Below are 27022 nucleotides of genomic sequence, written 5' to 3'. Positions count from 1 at the left end.
AAAGGATTACGATACTATGCGATAATCAAATGGTTTTTAGTGAGAATTCTACAAATAGATTTTTAGGCAGGATATTATGTAATTGAAAGAGAATGTCGTATTATATTGTTAAGAAAATCAAAGATACATAATTTGTAGTAAGATATATTATTATTTAAGTAAAATTTATTTATTTTGAGCCATTTTTCTTACATGAAAAGGAATGTGAAAGAAATAATATGCGAAGATTCAAATTTATAATGAAACAGATCTTGCCATATCAAACAAAGATCTAGAGAAAGAATTTTAGAAACAAAGTTTAAGGTAGTATTTGGCAAAAAATTTCATACATTTTTTTTAAAGAGCTCTGCCTTTATTGCGTAGTGTGCCTAGACCTTTAATACATTTGGCAAAAAATTTCATACTTTCAATAAAGTCTAATATGATTTTAACTCGCAAAAACTTGCTAAAAAACTAAAAATACCGATTTTTCACTAGTCTTAAACATTATTTTAGAACTCTATATTGAATTCAAGCCTTTTCAACCTAATCCACTAGTTCCAATATATATACCCAATTGTAATTGTTAATGTATAGTTAAATACAATGATACGCAGAAAAACTATATACGTCCTTTAAAAAAAGAAAAACTATATACTGTAATACTTTCTTTAATACATTTCGTTAAATACAATTAAAACTTAGACCATATTTGTTTCATCTCATCTTACTTTTGAGAATACGAGAGCGAGAGAGAATGAATATTTCTGTTTGTTTGAAGATTATGACAATGTATTCTCAAAGTTTATAAGGAATTTGTATTCCCATGAGTGAGTAGGGGGTGGGATATCTATATTCCCATGGAAATGAACAATAACTATCTATTTCCACTACTCTTCTACTTTCTCTTTCACTTATTTTGTTTAATTAAATAAATTTTAATTATGTTTCAAAATTAATAAATACTAACCAAACATATTCATGGGATAAATATTTTTAGGAATAATGTTTATGGTAATGTGATTTCTGATAATGAAAAATTAAATCGTGAAATAAATACGTTTTTTTTCTTTAATATATTTTTTTAAATTTTTTTATTATTGACTAAAATTTATTAGATGCATCCTATTTATAATTTAGTTTCCACGTTAAAGTAGTAATTTTCAACTATAGTTTTAAATCGTATTAAAGATAAATTGAAAATAGATATGCTATGTACAAAACCACCAATTGGGCAATTATAGAACCAAAGGTATTCATGATTTCGGTCAATGCTTAATTAACTAGAAATATCCAATCTCAGTCACTTTTTTCATGCACCATACCTTCTCCATTGTCATTATTAATTTGTCATCTTCTTTGCTTTCTCAGAAATTGCTGGATTTGTTTAGTCTGTTTTTCAAAGTACACGCAACTGAATCAGGAAAATTAAAGAGCTATATATATGCTTCTAGGCATAATAATGCATCAGTTTGCCTTGTTTGAGTAGTGTATCTATCATGCGCACTAAACCACCTTTAGCTTGCTTTATTCTACCATTAATTAGGGAATGCACACAAGTTGGATCTCACTTGAGAAAAAGAAAAAGCATGAAAGCAAGATAACACTGTAACCATAACATAGATTATCAACCAAACCTATAAACACTACCAACACATTGCATTATTTCTCTGGATCATGTTGTGTCCAAGTCTTTTTGCTACACGCTCTTCTTTTAGGACAAGCATTGCACTTATGTTTTATATGTATATACCTTTATATTTTGCACTATTCTTGTTTTATAATTAAATTTGACAATATTCCAATTCTTGAAAAGATTGGTCTAATTCCTGCACAAAAATCTACATCTTTCTAGGCCAATCTCAACCACCGGACAGGATAATAGGGCAAAAACAAAAGGTTTTCTTTTACACAATAAAATGGTTTATAGGTAAATAAATGTGCAAAAATCATTCTCCTTATTTCTATAGAACTTCTTCCGTAGAAGTAATGAGTTCCATCTTTTGCCTCTTTAAAATCTTTAGAGCAGTTTTGTTGTGTGAAATACATGCAGCATGCTGCGTGCAGTTTAGATATCCACTATGAGTGTGTTTGGAAGAACTTTTAATAATCTTTAATTATGATAAATAAATGTTGACATAAGTTTTCATATTATTAGAGCTAGCTTGCACTTCATTAAACTATTTAACTAAACACTGCTTCTATAATTGAACTTCTTTCAACTTATTTGCAATTACGAAAGCCATTTTCAATATATACAAGCAAAGTAAAACAAGTATTGTTGTAATCATGCTACTTAATAATTTTGATTTTGTGGTAAACGCAGTTTTAATTATTGTCAGAATCTGATGAGGGTTAGGAGAGCAACTAGTGCCCCTTGATTTAGTCATATAGGTGATTAGGTGACCTTATTATATGAGTAACTCAGGCCTAGAAAGAGCTTATAAGATATTTTTGGTTGTTAGAAGAAAGATTAGATTGGGTTGTCCATTCATGGAATAAAGTTAAAATTTTCTTGAAGATAACCAACAAATTTTAGTGAATGCAATGTACTTTTCAAATCAGAAACTGCCCCCCTGTAGTGCTGATTCAGCTCATATTGTTGACATCATAACAGGTACGCACTTGTATTATGCCCGTAATCTTTGCAATAAAGGTTTTGATAAAAAGGGTAATCCATCATAGCATTACAAATGCTCATTTCACTTTCAGGAAGGGATTTCAATTTTGTCACAACTCTAAATAATTTGATTCAATTCCTTTTCCCATCTTTTATTTACATTTATAACTTCTCAATCATATTATTTTTATGATCTATCGTTCACATAGCATTACAAGTTATAATGGGAAGTCATGCTTCAATCGCGGGCGCTATCAATGAATTACACCCAACGCTACCTATAACAAATGAACCTTATATATTCCGAATCATTCAGATGAATTAATTTGTACCAAAAAAAATATTACTTTCCTTTTTTTTTTTTTATAAATAATATTAAATAGAACCCCAATTCCTTTGTCATATGTAATATCCCATATATAAATCAAATGACTTCTTTTGTCTATCTCCACTTTAAATTTGAATCTTATTTTAAATAAATATACTGAGCATCTTTTATTATAAAAAAATTCTGAGAAAAAAATCAAGATTGTTCTTATATTAAATTCAAGATTGTTCGTATATTTAAATATAGGAACAATCTTGATTTTCTTTTATTAGAGTTTTTTTGTAATTAAATATATTTAGCAAACTTGATTATTAGATCTTGATAAGTCAAGCAAGATACCGTATCAAGATCTTGATTATCAGCAATTCTATTAAGGATTAGTGTTTTGCTAGTAGACCTTCCATTCATTTTTTTAAATATTAAATAGAACCCCAATTCCTTTGTCATACGTACTATTTCATATTAATTAAATGACTCCTTTTAACTATCTCTACTTTAAATTTGAATCTTATTTTTAATCAAGTATACTGAGTATCTTTAATTAAAAAAATCTGATAAAATAAAACCAAGATTGTTCCAATATTCTAATATGGGAATAATCTTGATTTTCTTTTACCAAGAATTTTTTGTAATTTAAGATATTTAACATACAAAGCATCAATACACATGAAAATTTGTGTCTTCGTTGAAGAATCAATGCAAAGAATTGTTGAGGTATTGCTGTTTTCTTGGCCAAATTTTCTCGTAATGGCATTAGAGTTATGAAGACTTCTTGAAGAACTGCCTCCTCACAGCCACAGCGACATTCATCACATCCTAGTTTATGTTATTAGGGAAATGTGGGCCAAGAAAGCAGCAATTCTTCAACAATACCTCAGAATTTCATGCATCAGTTCAACACTTTGATGTTGTCTCAAGGGAGTGTAGATCATCTCATCAACACCACAAATCATATCAACCTTGCTTTTCTTCCTCTGCAGCAACAATAGGAGCACAGAGTTCAGCGTGGTCACAACCACAATCGTCACATCCTAGCTTTGAAGTCCCAAGTAAGTCTTATTTTATTTTATCTGGTGAATTCACTAGAATTATGCCAATGTTGAGGGATTTAGAAGTGATTTGCTTGCATGAGATTAGAAATTCATGATGACATTAAAGTTTGTATCTGGTATGCTTAATATGGACAATTTAGTCATTTCTTGGAACATAGTAATAATAATAATGATAAGACTTTTTTTCTGATCATTATCAGTTGTGTAGAATTGTTATATTGTTTCGGTCCACAATAACAATTAGCAGTCCCCAGTACTTGTCAAATATCCATTTTTACATGTTGCCAAAGCCAGATTCTCTTTTGATGTAAATTATTAGAATCATTTGAACTTTCTATTATCAGCACTAAGTTTAAAGGGACATGAGGAACGGCGGGATTAAAGTTTCTGTGAATTAAAAAAAATGCCAAGAAGTTTGAAACAGTTCTCTTAACACCATTAACAAATGTTTTCTTGTAAATTATATTAAAGAGCTATCTAGCTATCAGTTGTCTCTACCATTTTGCGAAGGTTTCCATAACTTGCTTCTGTTATGAGCGGTATAATATTACCTAAAGCACCTGATTGTGAGTACATTATTGACTTAGCATGTTAGACCAAATTTCAAGTACCCCTAAATAAAACTCTCGGGAAGTCACAGCAAAACAAAAGCACCTCTAACAGACTGACACAATCACTCTCTTCAATCACACCTCCCATTTAAAATACTAACTTCCCTTCTTTTTCTAGTTAAAATGCTGCAGTTCTTCAAATTATCATGGCTCAACAAACCAAGAAAAAATCGACAAATGTTGAAGGGGAATTTATAAAGATATACAACTCTGCATCAGGTAGGGTATTTTAAAAGTAAAGCAGTGAAAAAGTAAGTCTGTAAAATGGGGCACTTGTCAGAGCATATACTTTTGTTCTTAAGCAGGAGATATGTTGATCACATTTGAATTAATAACACACAAAGCTATCAAATGGAGAAATTACTTCATTCTTAAGCAGTACCAATTGTTTTGTTTCTTTTACCATAATTCAAAAAGATGTAAAGAAAATTCAAAACAATTCTCTTAATTACCACAATTAAACCATGTTAGCTTGTCTAGCTGTCACTAGTCTCCACTAGAAACATTGTGTTTCAAATTAAAAACTTGCAACTTCAGTTTCAGCGTGGACATATTTTTTTGCAAGTTCATAACATATTGAAAAATAAAGCTCCTAAATTAGAAGTAGTTAAAAAGAAAACACAATTATTTTTCACATTTGGCGCTCCTTCTGCAAAAAAATTGCATCAAACGCAGGAGAGACTCTGTCGAATCGATGTTTCTTTTGGTGCTCTCCCTCGATGCTCATGTCGTTCGAGTCTCTGCCAGCATTCTCCGCATCGAGCACCGCTTCGCCGTAAATCCTCTTCGCCTCCGTGAGCTCCATGAAACTTTCCTGAGAGCTCGGCGAAGTGAGGCCAAACTGGCGAGTCTGAATGTTACCGGAATCTGACCGAGCGAGGCTCCGGTAATGCAGCGAGAACACCGTCGAGTCCATCGTGACATCCTCGAAACCGGAAAATCATCGTCATCTGCATGCATCAGGAGCAACGAACTTATCAACTACGGAGAGAGCCAGCAAAATTCAACGAAGAGAATGATGAGTTAGGGCTCGCCGTCGACGGCGGTGCTGTGCCGCCGGGGGAGGGGGAACCGATTGGCCGGAAATTTAGTCATTGTTTAGTTAAATGTATTTTAAAAAACAATTGTTTATTTTTGTAATTCGGCTTACATGACATAATTGGATAGATTGTATTCTATAACACATCTTTCATTCTTTTTCTTAAATAAATCAAGGTCGTCTTAAATAAATTGGTTTTAAAAATATTTTTTTAGAAAAAACAAACAAAACACGGGCGAAGTTGTGAGTTGAGTCATGACTTTAGGAAAATAAAATAAAAAAATAAAAAATTGTGTTTAGTAACAAGACATCAATAAACACAAATAATTATGTTACTAAACTAGACAGTTGTTTTTAATTTAAATTGAAAAATGCATTTACATAATAATAAGTCGTGTTTTGAAATATAATTTTTAAATATAAAGTTGTGTTTTAAGACGTGACTCACCCAATGTAAATATATTACAATTTATAGGTAATTTTTATTTAAAAAATTGTCCCACAAATGTAGCCCAAAACAGATGTACCAAAAAAACATGACATAACAGCTAACTAAAATACAATACAGAATTTCAAATCACAAAAGAAACAATGGTGTACATTAAAAATAGCGGTTGCATTAACAAAGATTAGTGCATTTACTTCAGGTTTCTATTATAAGGAAAATAGGTATTATTATTTGATTTAAAAATGAGTATTCAATTGAGTTTCATACATTTTTAGCTCATGTAACAAAAAATAATAATAATTGAGTTTCATACATTTTTAGCTCATGTAACCAATAAAAAATAATAATTGAGTTTCATACGTGTAAAGAAAATTATTGAACTTTACATTCTAGCTCTCATTATATTGCTTCTCCTCAGTGCTAATGCTGAAACATGCTAATCTTTTGGGAGCGAATTCCTATTGCAGTTGGACCAATATTCAGCTACCAGCATGGAGAATGAAGAGTTCGTACCCATGAGCTTTGAAGGCTTGTCATACTCCACCACTTTCCCTGCAGTAAGCAGAATAAACATAAGGAAAAAGGGATGACAAAAGAAGTAGCACAGTTGTATCTAGGAAAAGAAAATTTGAAACAAGAAGCCAAGTAGCATATCATAATTTGTAACCCCCTCCCCCAAGTAACTATTATAAATGGAATAATCTCATTTGGTGTCATTTTTCTTTTGAACCTTTTTATCCTCAATTATTGTAAATCACCACAAACTAAAACATTTTGCATCATTCAATACAAGTTACACTCAACCACATGTATAGGTAACTTCCAAGTCTAGGCACGGAGTGCCTATTAATAATAATAACAACATACCATAGGATAGGACCATGACCATGTCACTGTCTATTACAGTTGGAACTCTGTGAGCCACCGTTATAACTGTGCATTCTGAAAATTCTTGTCTGATGACTTGTTGAAGAATAACATCTGTGGCAGAATCAATGGAAGCAGTAGCTTCATCCAGAACAAGAATTCTGTTCCTCTTAAGAAGCACTCTTCCGAGACATATGAGTTGACGCTGTCCCACACTCCAGTTTTCACCTTCATCACTCACTGTTAAGTTGGTCAGAATTAGACTATTTCAGTCAGGAGTAAAATTTTTTTTTGTTGATACATTATATGTGTAAAATTTTAATTTGACTAATATGCAGTCATTGTTGCACAGTTGCACTATTATAACCAGGGTTTTTATTCACTCATTGTAGCTTTAAAATGATCTTGTTATTTCAAAAGAGAGACAAAACACCTTAGGTTAGAAAGGGCTTGCATTTCCCAATTTGGTATATATTGTATCTGTCTACCTATATTTTGATCTGTATCAAAAATTTACATGCCTGGCCCTGAACTCATAAAAGGTAGTTTCGGTTAAGAAATTCATAGTCCATGTAAAATTTTGTCAAATCTTTAATGGTATGGATCAACAATACAGTTTTGCAAATAATTTGAAAGAACTAACTATATTTATTGATTGATTCATGTAACTGGTCCTATCAATTAATATAGAGTTTGATTGTTGTCACTTTGAGTATGCTTCAAGTTCACAGATTTAACACACCAGAAGTGTCCAAGAGATTTGGAAGACTACTAATTGTTGCCTTAAGCTGACATTTCTCTAAAGCCTGTAAAAATGAAAGCCCACAAAACCTTTGCTTAGTGAATAGAAATAGAGAAAAACAATTCAATTTATTACATGTTTTTTCAATTGTAGAGCCAGTTGATTTACCTTCCATATTTCATCATCAGAGTACAGGCATAGAGGGTCCAAGTTCTTTCGAATGCTGCCCTTGAAAAGAGTTGGTTCTTGAGGAATGATGCTTAGCTTTGTTCTCAAATCTTTTAGCCCTATTGAGCAGATATTAATACCATCAATAAGAATGTCACCTCTGGTAGGCTCAACTAAGCGAAACAAAGCACTTATAAGTGTAGTTTTTCCACTTCCAGTCCTTCCCACAACTCCCACTCTACTCCCTTCTTCAAACCTACAAGAGATGCCCTTAAGAACTAATGGAGCATTTGGCCGATATCTAATCTGAAATCGTTGTACAGAGAATCAGACTTGAATTCATTTGTCATGAACAAGGATAAAGGTGGAAAAGAGACGCAATCACATAAGTATATATTTGGTTAGTTCGTTACCTCTAGAGATTGGAGATCTATTCTACCCTTGGAAGGCCAAGAAGGTGGTGGTCTATTATCCTCTACAATTGCACTAGGCTCTGCCGGTATGTGAATGAATTGCTTGATTCTTTCAACAGAGATTACATAGTTTGATAAGTTACAAAACATTCGAGTCAGATAAACTACGGTTGCTGTCAATGAAAAAGCATAAGACAGAGAAAGTCCAACAAGGCCTGTAACCAGACAAACCCAAAAAATTGCTAGAAATTATCAGCAAGAAATAAATTCAAATATATGAACATAACATGAGAATGTAATATACGCTAATTTTGTTGAGTAATGATTGAATAACAATACCAGGGGCCACATATCCCTTTGGAAGTAGAACAAGCAGCAAAGCTGCAGTGAAGAGTGTCAAATTTTGAAGTAATTCAATCCTCAGAATTAACCATTCGATAGCAGCATTGGAATGAAAGAACATTGTGGCATCTGTGTCAACAAGATTAAGGTAGTTTTTGAAAAATCTGTCAGTCATGTTGAAAGCTCTGATAGTAACTGCACCAAGTGATGTCTCAGCTGTAAAATTCATAAGAGGAGCTTTAGTAGTTCCATTGATCCGTATAATTTCTCTAGCAGAAGCTTGATAATAGCCCTTCATCCAAAAAAAAAAAAGCACAGGTAAAATAACAAAACGATCATTACTACATTTGAGCAGGGCTAGGAAAAAAATTACCTGAACATATTTTGAGGCCACCATGGCAAGAACTGCAACAATGAGCACTTGCCATGTGACCGAAACCATTATCCCAATCATTGTCAGAAGTTCAGCTATTTCAGATGTTACAAAGATGGTGGTAAAAGGGATATCAAAATCTAAAATACTCAAATCTGATGAAGCCTGTAAGTTAGAGACATATTGGGTCAAAGAACAGTTACAAGAATAGAGATCAGTCTTTCAATACACAGTAAGAACCTTACTCGGGTCAAAATCCTTCCTATAGGGGTTGAATCAAAGAACAACATAGGAGCATTAAAGATAGCATCAGTGAAGGCAGAGAAAAAAGCTTTAGAAGCTTTTAAACCAAGATGTGCAGCAAAATAAGACCTCAGATATACAAAGACAATGCTTAAAAAAGAAATCACACTATAAACTCCAATTAAGATGCTGCTAGTTACTTTTTGCATTTCAATGGCTAGAGCAAGCCAATAAGTTGATGCAGCCTGAAAACCTACAAAAGCAAATTGTGCTAATATGCTCAAACATAGAAGCAAAGATCCCTTGGGGAAGAAAATATAGTCACAGAATGGCTTCCACCCAACATCACCACTCTCCTTTTCTTCTTCTTGTGTAAGTTGAATCTTGGTAGAAATGTCCCCATCACTTCCACCTTTAGTGAGATTACAAACATGAGAGTCCTCAAGCTGAACTGCAACCAAATTTTCAACTTCTCTTTTGTATGCACTACTTTTTTCTATCCCTGTAATTGCCTCTCTATGAGCACTCAAAAGTTGTTCAAATGCTGTTCCAGCAGTCAACAGATCTTCATAATTACCCAATTGAGTAATTTTTCCTCTTTCCATTACCTAAAATTGCAAACACAGTTTCCTTACTAATGGGTAGAGAACAAATAGAAATATAGAATTTGAATATGAGACAATACCAAGATTTTATCAACTTTTGAGAGAAATTCAACTTGATGAGTCACAAGAATAACTGTTTTCCTTCTTAAAGCAACCCTGACACAATCCTGCAATTGCATAACATAAATCAGAATAGTTTCCAGTATATGATCCAATGGTTTCATTGTTTTTTAGAATCAAATTGTGGTTCAAGTTACATTAAACAGAATAGAAGCAGTATGAGCATCTACAGCACTAAAAGGGTCATCTAGGAGATAGATATCAGCATCATTATAGACTGCACGAGCTAGTTGAATCCTTTGCTTTTGTCCTCCACTCATGTTGATCCCTCTCTGACCTATTTCCGTAAGATCACCATGTCTAAATCCATCAATATCCTTATCCAAGGCACAGACCTTAATGGTATATCCATACCTGGTTTCATCCATTGGTTTTCCATAGAGAATATTATCACGAATTGTACCACTTTGGATCCAAGGAGTTTGGGAAACGTAGGCAAGTGTTCCACATACACTAACCTGTTTTCCATTTTCACAAGAGCAAAAAAGAAAAATAAATAAAGAGTTTAATAGTCATTAAAATTACTAAGTTGCTTCATGTTTAATGTTATAATATACTAAATTTGGATGATCAATAACTCACAATTCCTGAAATTTTGGGTATCTCTCCAAGTATTGCATACAGGAGAGATGTTTTTCCAGCTCCAACTGGGCCACAAACTGCTACTGTCTGCCCCCACTTGATCTCAAAATTCACTTTCCTCAAAGTTGGAGGCACTGATTGCTGCTGATCCCAACTGAAGTTGCCTGCTAGAATTTCAACACTCTTGCTGCAAGAATCTTGTTTTGAAGTTCTTCTAATATCATCACTTTTTATCTCATCATCAAGCAAAAAAGTGTTGATACGATCAAAGGAGACCTTAACTTGGATCAGAACAGAAAGTGCTTCTGGAATCAATGTGACAGGTTCTCCCATGCTTCTCAATGCTGCAAGAACTGAGAAGATAGTTGCAGCATTCAACGGGGAACTCTGGAAAAGCGCGCATCCCACAAAAATAACCGAGGAAATGATGGCAGGAGACATCCAATATATAAATGTTCCATAAGCTCTCATAAACTGTGCTTCAGCCAAACATTTAAACTCTTTAGCGCGAAGGGATTCAACAAATTTCTTGAAGTTATCCTCCCAGGATTGTAGCTTTATGATTTTCATACTACTAAGAATCTCTGAAGTTGACCTCAGACGCTCATCCTGTGCAATCATAAATTCCGACCTACATTTTTGAAGGATCTTTGCAAATGGTACATTGAGAAATCCACAAATGATAAGAGGCACCAAACCAGGAAGAGCACCTAGACCAACAACACCAAAAAGGACACCAAGAGCCAGAAAAACTTGCAATGCAGAAAACATTAAAGTATGAAACCACCATGGAAACTCCCCCATTCGATAGGCATCAACTGCAATGTAATTCACAATCTCACCAGTTGAATGCCTTCTCCTACCCAAAGCTGAAAGTTTTAATTGCTTTTGATACACTGCAGCCATTAAAGCTGATCTCATTTTCATTCCTAACCTCCTTGAGTTAAAAGACCAATGCCTCTGAGAAACAGACTCAACTACCTTGGCAAATATAAGACACCCCACTATGGCTATTCCTTGTTTTAGCTCTTCCTCAATGCTACTGGAATAGTTTACAAAAGCATAAACAAGTAAAGGAGAAACAACAGCACAAATTGTCCTGAGAAATGCACAAATAGCTATGAAGATGTTTTCGTTCAAGTAAACTCGAGCTATGGACCATAGAACCAAGTTTCTAGAATTGTTCCTGCCCCTCTCCCTCAAAAGGGAATCCCATGCATGTACAAACTTTTGATAGGCAAAATCAGCTTTATCTTCAGAAGCAAGAGAAGGGATGTCTTCAAGTGCTAGTGGCTTTGAGTAACCCAAACTGAGTAAAGCATTCATCCAAGAGAAACTGAATCGGCTGCAAAAAGAGGCATGACCTAGTTCTGTTTGTTTATGCATGTCCTTATGAACTAATAGAGGCTCACATAAACTGGCATCTGGTGTTTCTTGTGGGACAAAGAAGCCATGGTTTTGGAAGGCACAGAAAATAGTTAGAATGTGCACTGGCCATATTGCCATATAAAAAATTTCAAATGTATGCTCTTTGACTAGAATTTCAACATTGAATGCTGAAACCAATGTACATGAAGTCATCCACCAAATAGAGCATGAAATTTTTATCCATTGGGATCTTTGAACAAACAATGAAACTGCTAAAGAAATCCAAACTAGTCCTCTGATAATGCAAACCAACAAGTTCAGCTGATTGAAGCCAGTGGTTTTTTTGGCTATGAGATTCCACAAACCATCAATAAAATATGCAATGCTTAAAAGAGTACAACATACTGAAGCAACTACATGAATCCACCCCTTTCTGTAGCTACTACTTGCAGGGCTTTTCTTGATCAGATTGGAGAGCAATGATGCATAAAAGACACCCATAAAAAAAATGTTGATAATGTCTATTATACACCTTTGGGTGGAAAAGGAAGTCAAACTGAATTCTCCAAGGCAAATCCATGAGAAGTTATCAGCAAATCCAGTAAAAGAGAAACAATGAGAGTTCATAATAATCTTTACATTCAAAGTTTGAAAACTTAAAGAAAACATGTTCTGTATATATAGAAGCACTATCCCAATTCTTAAAAGTTGCATCTGAATACGAGGTTGTCTTGAAGAAGAGCAAGAAGTAAAACACCATGTACACACCTACAACTACAACTACAAGAGGAATGGATTTCGTTCCTCTAAATATATCAAAGTTACTCTGGTATAGACAAAAAAGTCACAAATTATAATTTTACAGGAACAAAAAACAAACCAAAATTTACAGGGATAAAATCCAAAATTTAGTATATTTACATCGACGAAAAAATATATTTAAGGCAACAAAATATAAGTGTCCTATATGGCGTACCTGTTGTGCCTCCCAAGCAAGCCATTTATGTAGTTCAGAGAGTGGCTTGTTGCATGCACGACAAGAGGTGTGTTCCTCGAGGTCCTCGTCCTATCCATCCAATTTTTTGTTACACTTTTTTTTTGGTTGTACTATTATCTTTTTCTTTTTATAATAAGTCTTTCTATTTTTTTTCTTAACTCAACGTATCAAGAGAGTTAATGATTAATTGTTTTTGAGATACTTTAGGATTTGATGTGAGTTACAAAAGTAATAAAATAAAAACTCGGTGTTAAAAGTAGGAATAATAAGCAGGAATAATGAACACATTATATCAATTAGACTTTTGTAATTCTCATAAGTTATTTTGATATAAAATTTTCCCTTTTTCGTAGCATAGTATTAGTGTAAATATTCACTAATTTTATTGATAACTAATATGGATATCTTTAATGAAGTTTTCCCTCCCAATCATATTACAAGATTCTTGAAACCTTACTAAAGGAACTGAGTCCAAGATCATTTGGACCAATAACTTGTTGGTAAAACTCTCTTTGTAAACAATATAACTTTAATAATCAAGTATGTGATTGATTTTGATTTTCATATGTTTCCATGTACTTTTTAATTGTATGTATACATTTTTTTATTTAGCAGATCCTTTGTTTTATAAGTTTTAGAAGAAAAAAAATATAATAATATATTTTCTTATTATAAAATTTATTTTAGGTTAAAAAATATTATTGATTCTTAATATATATTCGACTTTTCTTTTTACTTCCTGAAAAATTCACTTTTACTACTTGACATATGAAAAGCTTTATTTTTATTCTACCATTTGAATTTCTCTGATAACCAGTGACATGATTATTAACATTTTAAAAACATGATTTGTCATGATTTTAAAATTGTCAATATTCATTACGAATTTATAAAATATCGTGTGAAAAACATGTTAGTAATATTTATTGATGCTTTATCGATATTTTTTAAATGTTACAAAAGATATACTTTGTTGTAGTGGATGTAATTGGGTCAGAGTCACAAAAATGTTACAAACCGAATATAATTGGGTCAGAGTCACGAAAATCAAACCTAATGCGGGCTGTGGACAACCCGTGGACCCGCGGACCAAATCCGCATAGTCAACAGGTTAAATGGGATTGACCCAAAAATATGACATAATCATGAACCGTTTAAGAAGACTGGTCTATAAACTTTTCAAAACGAGAAATTTTTCCGCTTATAACCCATATATATATATAGGTAGTAAAATAATTTGTTCTTATATTTTAATAAGATAACAATCTTGATTTTTTTTATTAGATTGTTTATGATATAATATATGATAAGATATTTTATCTGTTAGTCTAACTAATCTTATCTGAGAATATATGATAAGATATTAGATTGGTATTCTTAGCCCAACTAATCAGTTTATCTTTGATATTCTATTAATTTAAGATACATAGAATCAATCCAGATGGAAATTTTTGTGCGTTAGTTGAAGAATCAATGCAAAGAATTGCTGAGGTAACGTTGAAGCATTGCTGCTTTCTTGGCCAAATTTTCTCTTAATGGCATTGGAGTTATGAAGACTTCTCGAAGAACTGCTTTCTTGACCATCCAATTCATCCTCACAGCCACAGCCACATCCTAGTTTATGTTATTAGGGAAATGTGTTCCAAGAAAGCAGCAATGCTTGAACGTTACCTCAGAATTCCATGCAGTTCAACACTTTGATGTTGTCTCAAGGGAGTGGATCATCTCATCAACACCACAAATCATATCAACCTTGGTTTTCTTCCCCTGGAGCAACAATAGGAGCACAGAGTTCAGCTTGGTCACAACCACAATCGTCACATCCTAGCTTTGAAGTCCCAAGTAAGTCTTATTTTATTTTATCTGGTGAATTCACTAGAATTATGCAAATGTTGAGGGATTTGCTTGCATGAGATTAGAAATTCATGATGACATTAGAGTTTGTATCCGGTATTGGATAATATGGACAATTTAGTCATTTCTTGGAACATAATAATAATAATGATAAGACTTTTTTTTTCTGATCATTATCAATTGTGTAGAACTGTTATATTGTTTCAGTCCACAATAACAATTAGCAGTCTTCAGTACTTGTCAAATATCCATTTTTACATGTTGCCAAAGCCAGATTCTCTTTTTACCCACCCCTATTGCTGTTCTATAAACTTTTCAAAACGAGAGATTTTTCAGCTTATAATGCATACATACATATATAGGTCGTAAAATAATTTGTTATTATATTTTAATAAAATAACAATCCTGATTTTCTTTTATTAGATTGTTTATGATAGAATATATGATAAGATATTCTATCAGTATTATTAGTGTAACTAATCTTATCTGATAGAATATATGATAAGATATTATATTGGTATTCCTAGTCCAACTAATCAGTTTGTATTTGATATTCTATTAACCTAAGATACATAGAATCAATCCAGATGGAAATTTTTGTGCGTTAGTTGAAGAATCAATGCAAAGAATTTCTGAGGTAACATTGAAGCATTGCTGCTTTCTTGGCCAAATTTTCTCTTAATGGCATTGGAGTTATGAAGACTTCTTGAAGAACTGCTTTCTTGACCATCCAATTCATCCTCACAGCCACAGCCACATCCATCACATCCTAGTTTATGTTATTAGGGAAATGTGTTCCAAGAAAGCAGCAATCCTTCAACGTTACCTCAGAATTCCATGCAGTTCAACACTTTGATGTTGTCTCAAGGGAGTGGATCATCTCATCAACACCACAAATCATATCAACCTTGGTTTTCTTCCTCTGGAGCAACAATAGGAGCACAGAGTTCAGCTTGGTGACAACCACAATCGTCACATCCTAGCTTTGACGTCCCAAGTAAGTCTTATTTTATTTTATCTGGTGAATTCACTAGAATTATGCCAATATTGAGGGATTAAGAAGGGATTTGCTTGCATGAGATTAGAAATTCATGATGACATTAGAGTTTGTATCCGGTATTGGATAATATGGACAATTTAGTCATTTCCTGGAACATAATAATAATAATGATAAGACTTTTTTTTTTCTGATCATTATCAATTGTGTAGAACTGTTATATTGTTTCAGTCCACAATAACAATTAGCAGTCTTCAGTACTTGTCAAATATCCATTTTTACATGTTGCCAAAGCCAAATTCTCTTTTAACCCACCCCTACTGCTGCTCTATAAACTTTTCAAAATGAGAGATTTTTCAGCTTATAATGCATACATACATATATAGGTCGTAAAATAATTTGTTATTATATTTTAATAAAATAACAATCTTGATTTTTTTTATTAGATTGTTTATGATAGAATATATGATAAAATATTCTATCAGTATTGTTAGTGTAACTAATCTTATCTGATAGAATATATGATAAGATATTATATTGGTATTCCTAGTCCAACTAATCAGTTTGTATTTGATATTCTATTAACTTAAGATACATAGAATCAATCCAGATGGAAATTTTTGTGCGTTAGTTGAAGAATCAATGCAAAGAATTTCTGAGGTAACGTTGAAGCATTGCTGCTTTCTTGGCCAAATTTTCTCTTAATGGCATTGGAGTTATGAAGACTTCTTGAAGAACTGCTTTCTTGACCATCCAATTCATCCTCACAGCCACAGCCACATCCATCACATCCTAGTTTATGTTATTAGGGAAATGTGTTCCAAGAAAGCAGCAATCCTTCAACGTTACCTCAGAATTCCATGCAGTTCAACACTTTGATGTTGTCTCAAGGGAGTGGATCATCTCATCAACACCACAAATCATATCAACCTTGGTTTTCTTCCTCTGCAGCAACAATAGGAGCACAGAGTTCAGCTTGGTCACAACCACAATCGTCACATCCTAGCTTTGAAGTCCCAAGTAAGTCTTATTTTATTTTATCTGGTGAATTCCCTAGAATTATGCCAATGTTGAGGGATTAAGAAGGGATTTGCTTGCATGAGATTAGAAATTCATGATGACATTAGAGTTTGTATCCGGTATTGGATAATATGGACAATTTTGTCATTTCTTGGAACATAATAATAATAATGATAAGACTTTTTTTTTTCTGATCATTATCAATTGTGTAGAACTGTTATATTGTTTCAGTCCACAATAACAATTAGCAGTCTTCAGTACTTGTCAAATATCCATTTTTACATGTTGCCAAAGCCAGATTCTCTTTTTACCCACCCCTACTGCTGCTCTATAAACTTTTCAAAACGAGAGATTTTTCAGCTTATAATGCATACATACATATATAGGTCGTAAAATAATTTGTTAATATATTTTAATAAAATAACAATCTTGATTTTTTTTATTAGATTGTTTATGATAGAATATATGATAAGATATTCTATCAGTATTGTTAGTGTAACTAATCTTATCTGATAGAATATATGATAAGATATTATATTGGTATTCCTAGTCCAACTAATCAGTTTGTATTTGATATTATATTAATTTAAGATACATAGAATCAATCCAGATGGAAATTTTTGTGCGTTAGTTGAAGAATCAATGCAAAGAATTGCTGAGGTAACGTTGAAGCATTGCTGCTTTCTTGGCCAAATTTTCTCTTAATGGCATTGGAGTTATGAAGACTTCTCGAAGAACTGCTTTCTTGACCATCCAATTCATTCTCACAGCCACAGTCACATCCATCAAATCCTAGTTTATGTTATTAGGGAAATGTGTTCCAAGAAAGCAGCAATGCTTCAACGTTACCTCAGAATTCCATGCAGTTCAACACTTTGATGTTGTCTCAAGGGAGTGGATCATCTCATCAACACCACAAATCATATCAACCTTGGTTTTCTTCCTCTGCAGCAACAATAGGAGCACAGAGTTCAGCTTGGTCACAACCACAATCGTCACATCCTAGCTTTGAAGTCCCAAGTAAGTCTTATTTTATTTTATCTGGTGAATTCACTAGAATTATGCCAATGTTGAGGGATTAAGAAGGGATTTGCTTGCATGAGATTAGAAATTCATGATGACATTAGAGTTTGTATCCGGTATTGGATAATATGGACAATTTAGTCATTTCTTGGAACATAATAATAATAATAATGATAAGACTCTTTTTTTTCTGATCATTATCAATTATGTAGAACTGTTATATCGTTTCAGTCCACAATAACAATTAGCAGTCTTCAGTACTTGTCAAATATCCATTTTTACATGTTGCCAAAGCCAGATTCTCTTTTTATGCAAATTATTAGAATCATTTGAACTTTCTATTATCAGCACTAAGGTTAAAGGGACATGAGAAACCTCGGGATTAAAGTTTCTATGTATAAAAAAAATGCCAAGTTCGAAACAGATCTCTTAACACCATTAACAGATGTTTTCTTGTAAATTATATTAAAGAGCTATCTAGCTATCAGTTGTCTCTACCATTTTGCAAAAGTTTCCATAACTTGCTTTTGTTATGAGTGGTATAATATTATCTCAAGCATCTGAATCTGAGTACTTTATTGAACTTAGCATGTTAGACCAAATTTCAAGTACCTCTAAATCAAACTCTTGGGAAATCACACCAAAACAAAAACATCTCTGACACAATCACACCTCCCATTTAAAATATTAACTTCCCTTCTTTTTTCTATTTTTTTTCTTATTGGGTAAGAAAATTTGAAGTGCTATGGAATTTTAATTTTATATGTAGAAACATGTTCAAATTCTAGTTAAAAATGCTGCAGTTCTTCAAATTATCATGGCTTAACAAACCAAGAAAAAAATCGACAAATGTTGAAGGGGAGTTTATAAAGATATATAACTCTGCATCAGGTAGATTATTTTAAAAGTAAAACAGTGAAAAAGTAAGTCTGCACGTGATTTTCCATAATGTTATTATTCATTATTCAATGTTGCTGTCTGCTAAGATTTGAGGAAGAATTCTTCCTGCAGCTGGACCAATATTCAGCTACCAGCTTCGAGAATGAGGAGTTGGTCTCCATTAGTCTTGAAGGCTCCTCATATTCCACCAATTTCCCTTTAAAAAATGAGGTAACTGAGTGAACTAGAGAATAGAAGTAGTAAAAGGTGGAAAAAAAATGAAAGAACAAGTAATGAACATACCATAGGAGAGGACCATGACCATGTCACTATCTATTACAGTTGGAACCCTGTGAGCCACAGTTATAACCGTGCATTCTACAAATTCTTGTCTAATTATTTGTTGTAGAATGGCATCTGTGGCGGAGTCAATGGATGCGGTAGCTTCATCTAGAACAAGAATTCTGTTCCTCTTAAGTAGTACTCTTCCAAGACAAAACAGTTGGCGCTGTCCCAAGCTCCAATTTCCTCCCTCATCACTCACTGTATAACTTGTCAGAATTAGACTTCAATAGCTAAATTGTTCCAATTTCTTAATTTGCGAATTGAATGCTTTAAAAGTACAACATGTAAGAACAACTATGATTTTGAATTCCTCCTAAAGTTAAACCTCAAAAGAGTAAAGCAGCAATAGATTCTTGCCCAAGGCTGCAGAGAGAATTGGATAGAAGTTTACTCACCAGAAGAGTCCAAGAGATTTGGTAGACGGCTGATAGTTTCCTTGAGCTGACATTTCTCTAAAGCCTATATACAAATTAAACATAACCAAACCTGAGCTTATTGAAAAGCTCACATAGAAGAGAATGGTATTTAAATATAACATTTTTCAACTGCAGAGCTAGTTCATTCACCTCCCATATTTCATCATCTGAGTACAGGCCTAGAGGGTCCAAGTTGGTCCTAATGCTGCCCTTGAAAAGAGTTGGTTCTTGAGGGATGATGCTTAGCTTCATTCTCAAATCCTTCAACCCAATTGAGCATATGTTAATCCCATCTATAAGAATATAACCTTTTGCTGGATCAACTAAGCGAAACAAAGCACTTATGAGTGTACTTTTTCCACTTCCAGTCCTTCCTACGACTCCCACTCTACTACCTTCTTTAAAAGTACAAGTGATGCCCTTAAGCACCAATGGAGCATTGGGACGATATCTAATCTGAAATCAATGTAGAAAAAAATGGCCATAAGACACAAAGAAGTGTCTATTCCAATTGAAAGTAATAAAATGAAGAAACAATATTGAAGGACAATGATGCAACTTTACCTCTAAGGCTTGAAGATCAATCCTGCCTTTTGAAGGCCATGAAGATGGAGGCCGGTGGTCCTCCAAAATGGCTGGAGGCTCCACTGGTAGGTGGATGAATTGCTTGATTCTTTCAACAGAGATAATGTAGTTTAATAAGTTGCAATACCATCGAGTCCAAAATATTTGAGATCCTGTCAAGGAGAAAGCATAAGAGAGAGACAGTCCCACAAGGCCTGCACAATCCAAGAGAATTGTCAAGAATTATTAGCTTGTTAATAGCATGCATCAAGCCTAAACTTGGTGATTAACCTTTACCTGAGGTCACATATCCCTGAGGAACTATGATAAGTAACAAAGCTGAAGTAATGACCGTCAAATTTTGAAGTGCTTCAATCCTTAAAACTAACCATTCCATGGCCACATTAGAATGAAAGAACAGTGCTGCGTCTGTGTCCACAAGCTTTAAGTAATTCCTAAAAAAAATTTCTGTCATGTTAAATGCTCTTACAGTAACCACACCAAGTGATGTCTCGGCTGCAAAATTCATGACAGGAGCTTTTGTGGTTCCATTGATCCTCATTAATTCCCTTGCTGAGGCTTGATAATATCCCTTTTAGGAGGAAAAAAAAAGATTAAGAAAATTCTAGCTGTGATCTAAGCTGGGACGGGAACTAGAAAAATATGAAAGTTGGTAAACCTGAACATATTTTGATGCAACCATTGCAGGAATGGCAACAATGAGAACTGGCCATGTTACTAAAGCCATTATACAAATCGTCACCATTATTTCAAGTCCTACAGATGCTACAAAGGTGATGGAATAAGGTATATCAAAGTCCAAAATACTTAAATCTGATGAAGCCTGAAAGAGAGGAAAAAAAATGATCAAAATTTTGAAGATGATTAAATAGTAATGAGCGGAAATTGTTTAGATTTTCTTTTCCATTGGGAATGAAATCTTACTCGGGTTAAAATCCTTCCCACAGGGGTTGAGTCAAAGAACAACATAGGAGCATTGAAGATAGCAGTTGTGAAACTGTTGAAGAAGGCTGTAGAAGCTTTTAACCCAAGGTGAGCAGTAAAGAGAGATCTTACATATACAAACCCAGCACTAGAAAATGAAATTAATGCATAAACTCCAATCAAGATGGCGCTAGTTATTTTTGGAACTTCAATGGCTAGAGCAAGCCAAAACATTGATGCAGTCTGCAAAGCAATAAAAGCAGATTGTCCCAACATGATCCAACACAGCATCAATGAACCCCTGGAAAATGAAATATAATCCCAGAATGTCTTCCAGCCAACATCACCAATCTGTTTTTCTTCTTCTTGGGTAAGCTGTACCCCAAGTTTACCCTCGGTAGAAATCTCTCCCTCACTTTGGTTTTTAGTGAGATAACCTTGAGACTCTTCTTTATGAGTTCCCTTTTCATTATTTTGATCCAACTCTGTAATTGCTTCCTTATGAGCCCTCACAAGTTGTTCAAAGGCTGTCCCAGCAGTCAGGAGATTCTCGTAATTGCCTGATTGAGTAACTTTTCCATCTTCCATTACCTAGAATTTGATTCATAACGTTTCATGTCAATCAATTATATGCAAATGTAATGTAATAGGCATCCAAATGAGATTCTTTACCAGGATCGTATCAACTTCTGAGAGAAACTCCACTTGATGAGTCACTAGAATGACTGTTTTTTCTCTTAGAGCCGTCATTACACAGTCCTGTAAGTATGAAAATGTAAGTTGTTTGATTCACTGAAAATTAATTAAAAGAAATTCTTTTGTAAGAAAAAATGAATTAAACGGTATTTTAATTAAAATAAATTATTTTTATTTAAATAAAAATAGAGGTTTGGAATAAATAACAAATAAGAGTATTATAGAAAATAAAAAAAGTTTTAGAAAATAAGAGAAAGGTTTATTTTTTATTTATTTAATAGAGAGAGAAAATGTTTTATAATTAATAAAATAAACTAGAAAAATAGGAATAAAAATTAAGTCATCAAATTTCTTAACAAAGTAACGGGAAGAAAAGGAGCTCTAGAGAGCACTGGAAATGCCACCATTACATGCTTGAACGACTACATCGAAGCAATGAATGAGTTACTCACGCTTGGGGTTAGAATGAATATGTGTAGAGATTCCTAAAGGATAAATTTTGAGTTATTTTTGGGTTTTTTTATGAATTTTAATTTTGTTTTTATACTTTTATTCGTAAATTGATTGTGTTTGATGAACCAAATGATGTTCCGATGCGAAATTGTTGTGAAATTGATATGTTCTTGTGTTGAGTGTGAATCCTAGAAATTAGGTCTTGTTCTAATTAGCTTGAATTGATGAAATTAAGTAAGGAAAGATTTAACATAAGGGAAAATGAGTTTTCTCTTTTCATTCTCTTGTATTTAAATTCAATAAAATAAATTATTAAATTCATTTTTTTATTTTACGCGCATATATGTTGCAAGTTATTGATTTAATATATATGTGTTTTGTGTATGATTTATGAGGCGTGATAAATTGTTATATTGAAATCATGAAATTGTGATTGAAATTAAATATAAATGACAAGTTGAACATATGTTAATTTGTGAGATACACGTGAACATGTGACGAAGGATTTTGATGTTGTGATATGTTAAATTATGAACATGGGATATGGTTGTCGATAAGTATTTGGTTAATACTTGATATTACTTGTGTTGTGAATTGTAAATTATATAATAACCCAACTGGTATTTACCTTAAGAAAAAATGTTTATGCGCTAGGCGTTAAAACGAAAGTGTAGGGTTCCAAGTTAGGAACCTGAGGTGTTAAATTGTAACACAATGTGTTAAACGTTTTTTAAAATAAGTGTGAGATCATGGGTATTGTATAATTTTTTAGCACTGTCTACGTGTAAAAGTTGTTTTAGGGGTTATACATGAATCAGGAAGGTGAAACCCTAATAGATTCTTCGAAGTCTAGGCCTTGAGATAAATACACCCTGTTTGAGTATTTCTTTAAGCCTATATCGATCCTTGGAGCATACTCATTGTGTGGCATGTCATTGTGTGACATAACACATTGCATATAAGTTTGAGTGTTAGTATAATTGTTGCATAGCGCTTGTGAATTATTTCTTATGAAATTGGTGAGTGTTGTTACGTCTTTGAGTTGAGTATGTGATTCATGTGTAATGTGATTGGTGATTGAAAAATAAATTTTAAATGATAATGTAGTGAAGTGACGTGAATTGTATTAAGTTGAATTATCTGATAAATATTTTCATAATCTATTTTGCTTATGTCTTTTTTTATCTGTATTTTATTTAGAAACGTGATAATTCACTCTTGGTGTGTGTTTGTGTTTGGGTTGAATGTTATTTTGCTTCAAGTGAGCTAGCCTATGATGATGATCATGCTGGAGATGATGGAGAGACTTAGCCTTTCTCAAGGAAATGCTCTAATAGATATGATATCAGGACATGAGACCTTTAATTCACATGTTATGATTTCTACTATTAATTGAATTTCTTTTCATAAACTTAGACAACTGTGTTTTGAACCGAGACAAGTGTGTGTTGAAGTTTAAGAATCTAAAAGTGATAGCTTCTTACATTGAACAGAATAGCAGCAGTGTGAGCATCAACTGCGCTGAAAGGGTCATCGAGGAGATAGATGTCAGCGTCATTGTAGACTGCACGAGCTAGTTGAATCCTTTGCTTTTGTCCTCCACTCATGTTAATCCCTCGCTGACCTATTTCTGTAAGATCACCATGGCTAAAGTCTTCAATATCTTTATCTAAAGCACAAACTTTAATGGCATTCTCATATCTTGTTTTGTCCATTGGCTTGCCGAAGAGTATATTATCTTGAACTGTCCCACTTTGTATCCAAGAAGTTTGAGAAACATAGGCTATGGTGCCACACACATTAACCTGTTTTCCATTATTGTGAAGATTCAGGGAGGAAAAAGTGTTAGTTAGCAAGATTAGAAACATGAATTTGACATGACAAAAACTACAGTCTTTTGGTTAGTAACTCACAGTTCCTGAGATCTTGGGAACCTCTCCAAGTACAGCATACAAAAGGGATGATTTTCCAGCTCCAACTGGTCCACAAACTGCAACTTTCTGTCCCCATTTGATTTCTAAATTCAAATCTCTTAAAGTTGGGGACACTGATTCATGATCCCAAACGAAGTTACCAGCTTGAATTTCCACCGCATTTATTGAACTTCGGTTTATATTTCTTCTGTTACCATCGCTTCCGTCTAGCTCTTCATCAAGCAAAATGGTATTGAGACGATCAAAGGAGACCTTAACTTGGATCATAATAGAAAGAGCCTCCGGAATCATTCGAACAGGTTCTCCCAAGTTCCTCAACATTGCAAGAACTGTGAAAATGGTCCCAGCATTCAATGGGGCACTATTGAAAAGAGCACAGCCGAGGAAAACAACAGCTGAAACAATGGTAGGAGACATCCAATATAGAAATGAACCATAAGCTTTCATGATCTGTGCCTTAGACAGCCAGATGAACTCTTTAGCACGTAGGTTCTCAACCAAATTCTTGAATTTGTCCTCCCAGGATTGTAACTTAATGATTTTCATGCTATTTAGAATTTCTGAAGTTGATCTAAGACGCTCATCCTGTGAAATCATGAACTGTGCCATACAATTCTGTAGGATTTTGGCAAATGGAAAATTGATAAGTCCACATATAAGAAGAGGGACTAAACCAGGAAGAACACCAACACCCACAACACCGAAAAGGATACCAATAGATAGGACAAGTTGCAATGTAGATGTCCATGCTATATGAAACCACCATGGAAATTCTCCCATACGATACGCATCAACTGCAATGTAATTCACAATTTCACCTGCTGAGTGCCTTCTCCTTGCTGAGCTAGAAAGCTTTAGCTGTTTTCTATACACTGCAACCATCAGAGCTGATCTCATCCTCAATCCTGACCTCCTGGAATAAAAAAACCAATGTCTCTGGGACAAAGATTCAACCACTTTGGAGAGAATAAGAAAACCAACTATGGAAAGACCTTCTTTGAGATTTGTATTCTTGGCATCCCTACTATTTGAGTAGTTTACAAAAGCATAGAGTATTAAAGGAGAAACAGAAACGGCAAAGGTTCTGAGTAGTGCCCAAAAAGCTATTAATATGTTCTCTTTTAAGTGAGTTCTAACAACAGACCAAAGAACCAAGTTTTTGGTATTGGTCTTGCTCCTCTCCCTTACAAGGGATTCCCATGCATGCATAAAGTTTTGGTAGCCTAAGTTTGCTTCATCTTCAGAAAGAAGGGAAGGGATGTCTTCAAGAACTAGTGACTTTGAGTAACCAAGACTGAGTAAGGAATTAATCCAAGAGAAAGTCAATTTGCTGAGAAAGTTAGCACGGCCTAGTCCTGTTTGTTTAGTGTCAACTTCTTGGTCTAAGAGTGGCTCAGATAAACTTTGTGGCACACTTTGAGAGACAAAGTAACCAAGATTTTGGAAGGCACAGAAGAGAAGAAGAAAGTGTAAAAACCATTGTATGACATCAAAAATTTCTATTGCTTGCTTTTTAAACAGAATTTCAATGTTTAGAACTGAAGCCAGTACACAGGAACATGCCCACCAGACAGAGTTAAGAATTTTGATCCATTTGAGTCTCTGAACAAGCAAAGAAACTGCCAAAGAAGTCCAAATGAATCCTCTGACAATGCAAGCTAACCAGTTCAGCTGCTTAGAGTTATCAGTTTTGGCTATGAGATTTCTCAAGCCAATACTGTAAAACACAATGCTAATAATAGCACAGCAGATAGAGACAAGAATGAAAAACCTGCTTTTGCTGGGACTACCACACTGAGAATTTCTTCTCATTAAACTGATAATCATAGAGGTGTAGAAGACACAGATAAAAAGTAGATTTATAGCATCTATTGTGGTCCTTTGAGAACAGAAAGAAGTGAAATCAAAATCCTTCAGACAAATCCCTGAGAAATCATCTGCATATATATCCATTAAAGAGAAATCATCAAAGCTTGATCAACACTTTTACACGCAGCAATTCAAAGTTGGTTTACATGAAAAGGGAGCTTTAATGCATATAAAATTAGAACGCGTGTACTGTGACATCAAAATGGTGAAGAAAAGCAAGAAATCTTTACATATTACACTTGCAAACATTCACAAAGAAAACACAAACCATACTGTATCATAACATAAACATACCTATTATGTTCCCAAAGTAAGCCATTTTTGGAACTTGAATTTGAATGATATCTTTTTTGCTGCAAAGCAGCCTCTTAGTAACAGGACAAATACTTCAAGAAAGAAACTTGAGTACGGCACGCCCTTTGTTCAGGCATATTATATAATATATTTTTTTCACCATGATATTGGTGTGATATATTCACAAACTTTACAAATCATTAATTTCTATTAAAAAACCTAACAAACTATTTTTAATGAAATTTCTTATTTTAACTGCATATTATTTTTCATCCAATCCACTAATATTGGTTTACTTGCTGAAATTTTAATAAAGAACATTTTAAAAATAATTTTAAAGTATAATTGATTGATATTTGCTTATATATTAGGAAGAAAAAAATTGTTGTTGATGGAAGGAGTATATTTTTTCCATCAAAGGAGAAAATATATCATAATTTGCAAGATACAGATTTTAATAAAAACTTATTATTCTTAGTTAACATCCGAATTATTAGCGGACTCTTACAACAAAAGTTACAAAACTACCCCCGCTTAAATGATATATATGCACGACATTGCTTTTAATATATAGATGCACTAATTAATGTATTAGTACATTAATTGTCTTAAGAGTGTGTTTGGATAGAAAATTTTAATTGAGGAAAGTAATTTATTAGAGAATTTGAATTTCTGTAATTTAGAATTCTTGTTTGGATGCTTTTTATGAAGAATTTAAAATTTTGGAATTTTAAAACAGAATTTTAAACAACTAAAAATCTGGAATTTTAATTTCCTTCTAAAATGTGAGAAATTGAAATTCTCTTCTTACAGTCTTCTTCAAGGAATACCGTCTG

The 27022-nt window shown here is 33.4% G+C and overlaps 2 protein-coding genes and 1 long non-coding RNA gene across 9 annotated transcripts; 1 reads left to right on the top strand and 2 right to left on the bottom strand.

Moving 5' to 3' along the window:
• Window positions 1-3480: 3480 nt before the first annotated feature.
• On the top strand, window positions 3481-6880 carry LOC114422321. Its single transcript, XR_003668673.1, has 2 exons — window positions 3481-3976; window positions 6545-6880. It is a non-coding gene; the product is annotated as an uncharacterized LOC114422321 (long non-coding RNA).
• On the bottom strand, window positions 5426-27022 carry LOC114422318 (ABC transporter C family member 8-like). Of its 7 annotated transcripts, none has more exons than XR_003668672.1 (12): window positions 10533-12861; window positions 10088-10408; window positions 9911-9997; window positions 9228-9833; window positions 8983-9147; window positions 8607-8901; window positions 8268-8482; window positions 7855-8160; window positions 7687-7750; window positions 6945-7184; window positions 6464-6629; window positions 5426-5540 (listed from the first exon to the last, which is right to left on the bottom strand). XR_003668672.1 is itself a non-coding variant. In XM_028388621.1 (12 exons), the coding sequence occupies exons 2-12, from the start codon at window positions 11151-11153 to the stop codon at window positions 6514-6516; spliced, it is 3036 nt and encodes a 1011-aa protein (XP_028244422.1). In that variant the 5' UTR covers window positions 11154-11242; window positions 27017-27022; the 3' UTR covers window positions 6308-6513. The 7 variants fall into 7 exon arrangements, 6 of the variants coding, with proteins under 6 accessions (XP_028244422.1, XP_028244420.1, XP_028244421.1 ...); XM_028388621.1 differs by lacking the exon at window positions 5426-5540 and adding an exon at window positions 27017-27022 and having other exon boundaries at window positions 6308-6629; window positions 10533-11242; XM_028388619.1 differs by lacking the exon at window positions 5426-5540 and adding an exon at window positions 12877-12979 and having other exon boundaries at window positions 6308-6629; window positions 10533-11965.
• LOC114422319 (ABC transporter C family member 8-like) lies at window positions 18574-26308 on the bottom strand. Its single transcript, XM_028388622.1, has 12 exons — window positions 26187-26308; window positions 24003-25960; window positions 23574-23894; window positions 21613-21699; window positions 20941-21531; window positions 20675-20839; window positions 20293-20587; window positions 19996-20210; window positions 19582-19887; window positions 19411-19474; window positions 18974-19213; window positions 18574-18887 (listed from the first exon to the last, which is right to left on the bottom strand). The coding sequence occupies exons 1-12, from the start codon at window positions 26209-26211 to the stop codon at window positions 18757-18759; spliced, it is 4398 nt and encodes a 1465-aa protein (XP_028244423.1). The 5' UTR covers window positions 26212-26308; the 3' UTR covers window positions 18574-18756.

This window comes from Glycine soja, chromosome 8, assembly GCF_004193775.1.
Source record: "Glycine soja cultivar W05 chromosome 8, ASM419377v2, whole genome shotgun sequence".
NCBI classification, from domain to species: domain Eukaryota; kingdom Viridiplantae; phylum Streptophyta; class Magnoliopsida; order Fabales; family Fabaceae; genus Glycine; species Glycine soja.
The sequence above is the reverse complement of the archived record's forward strand: the minus strand, read 5'-3'. Positions and strand labels throughout refer to the sequence as shown.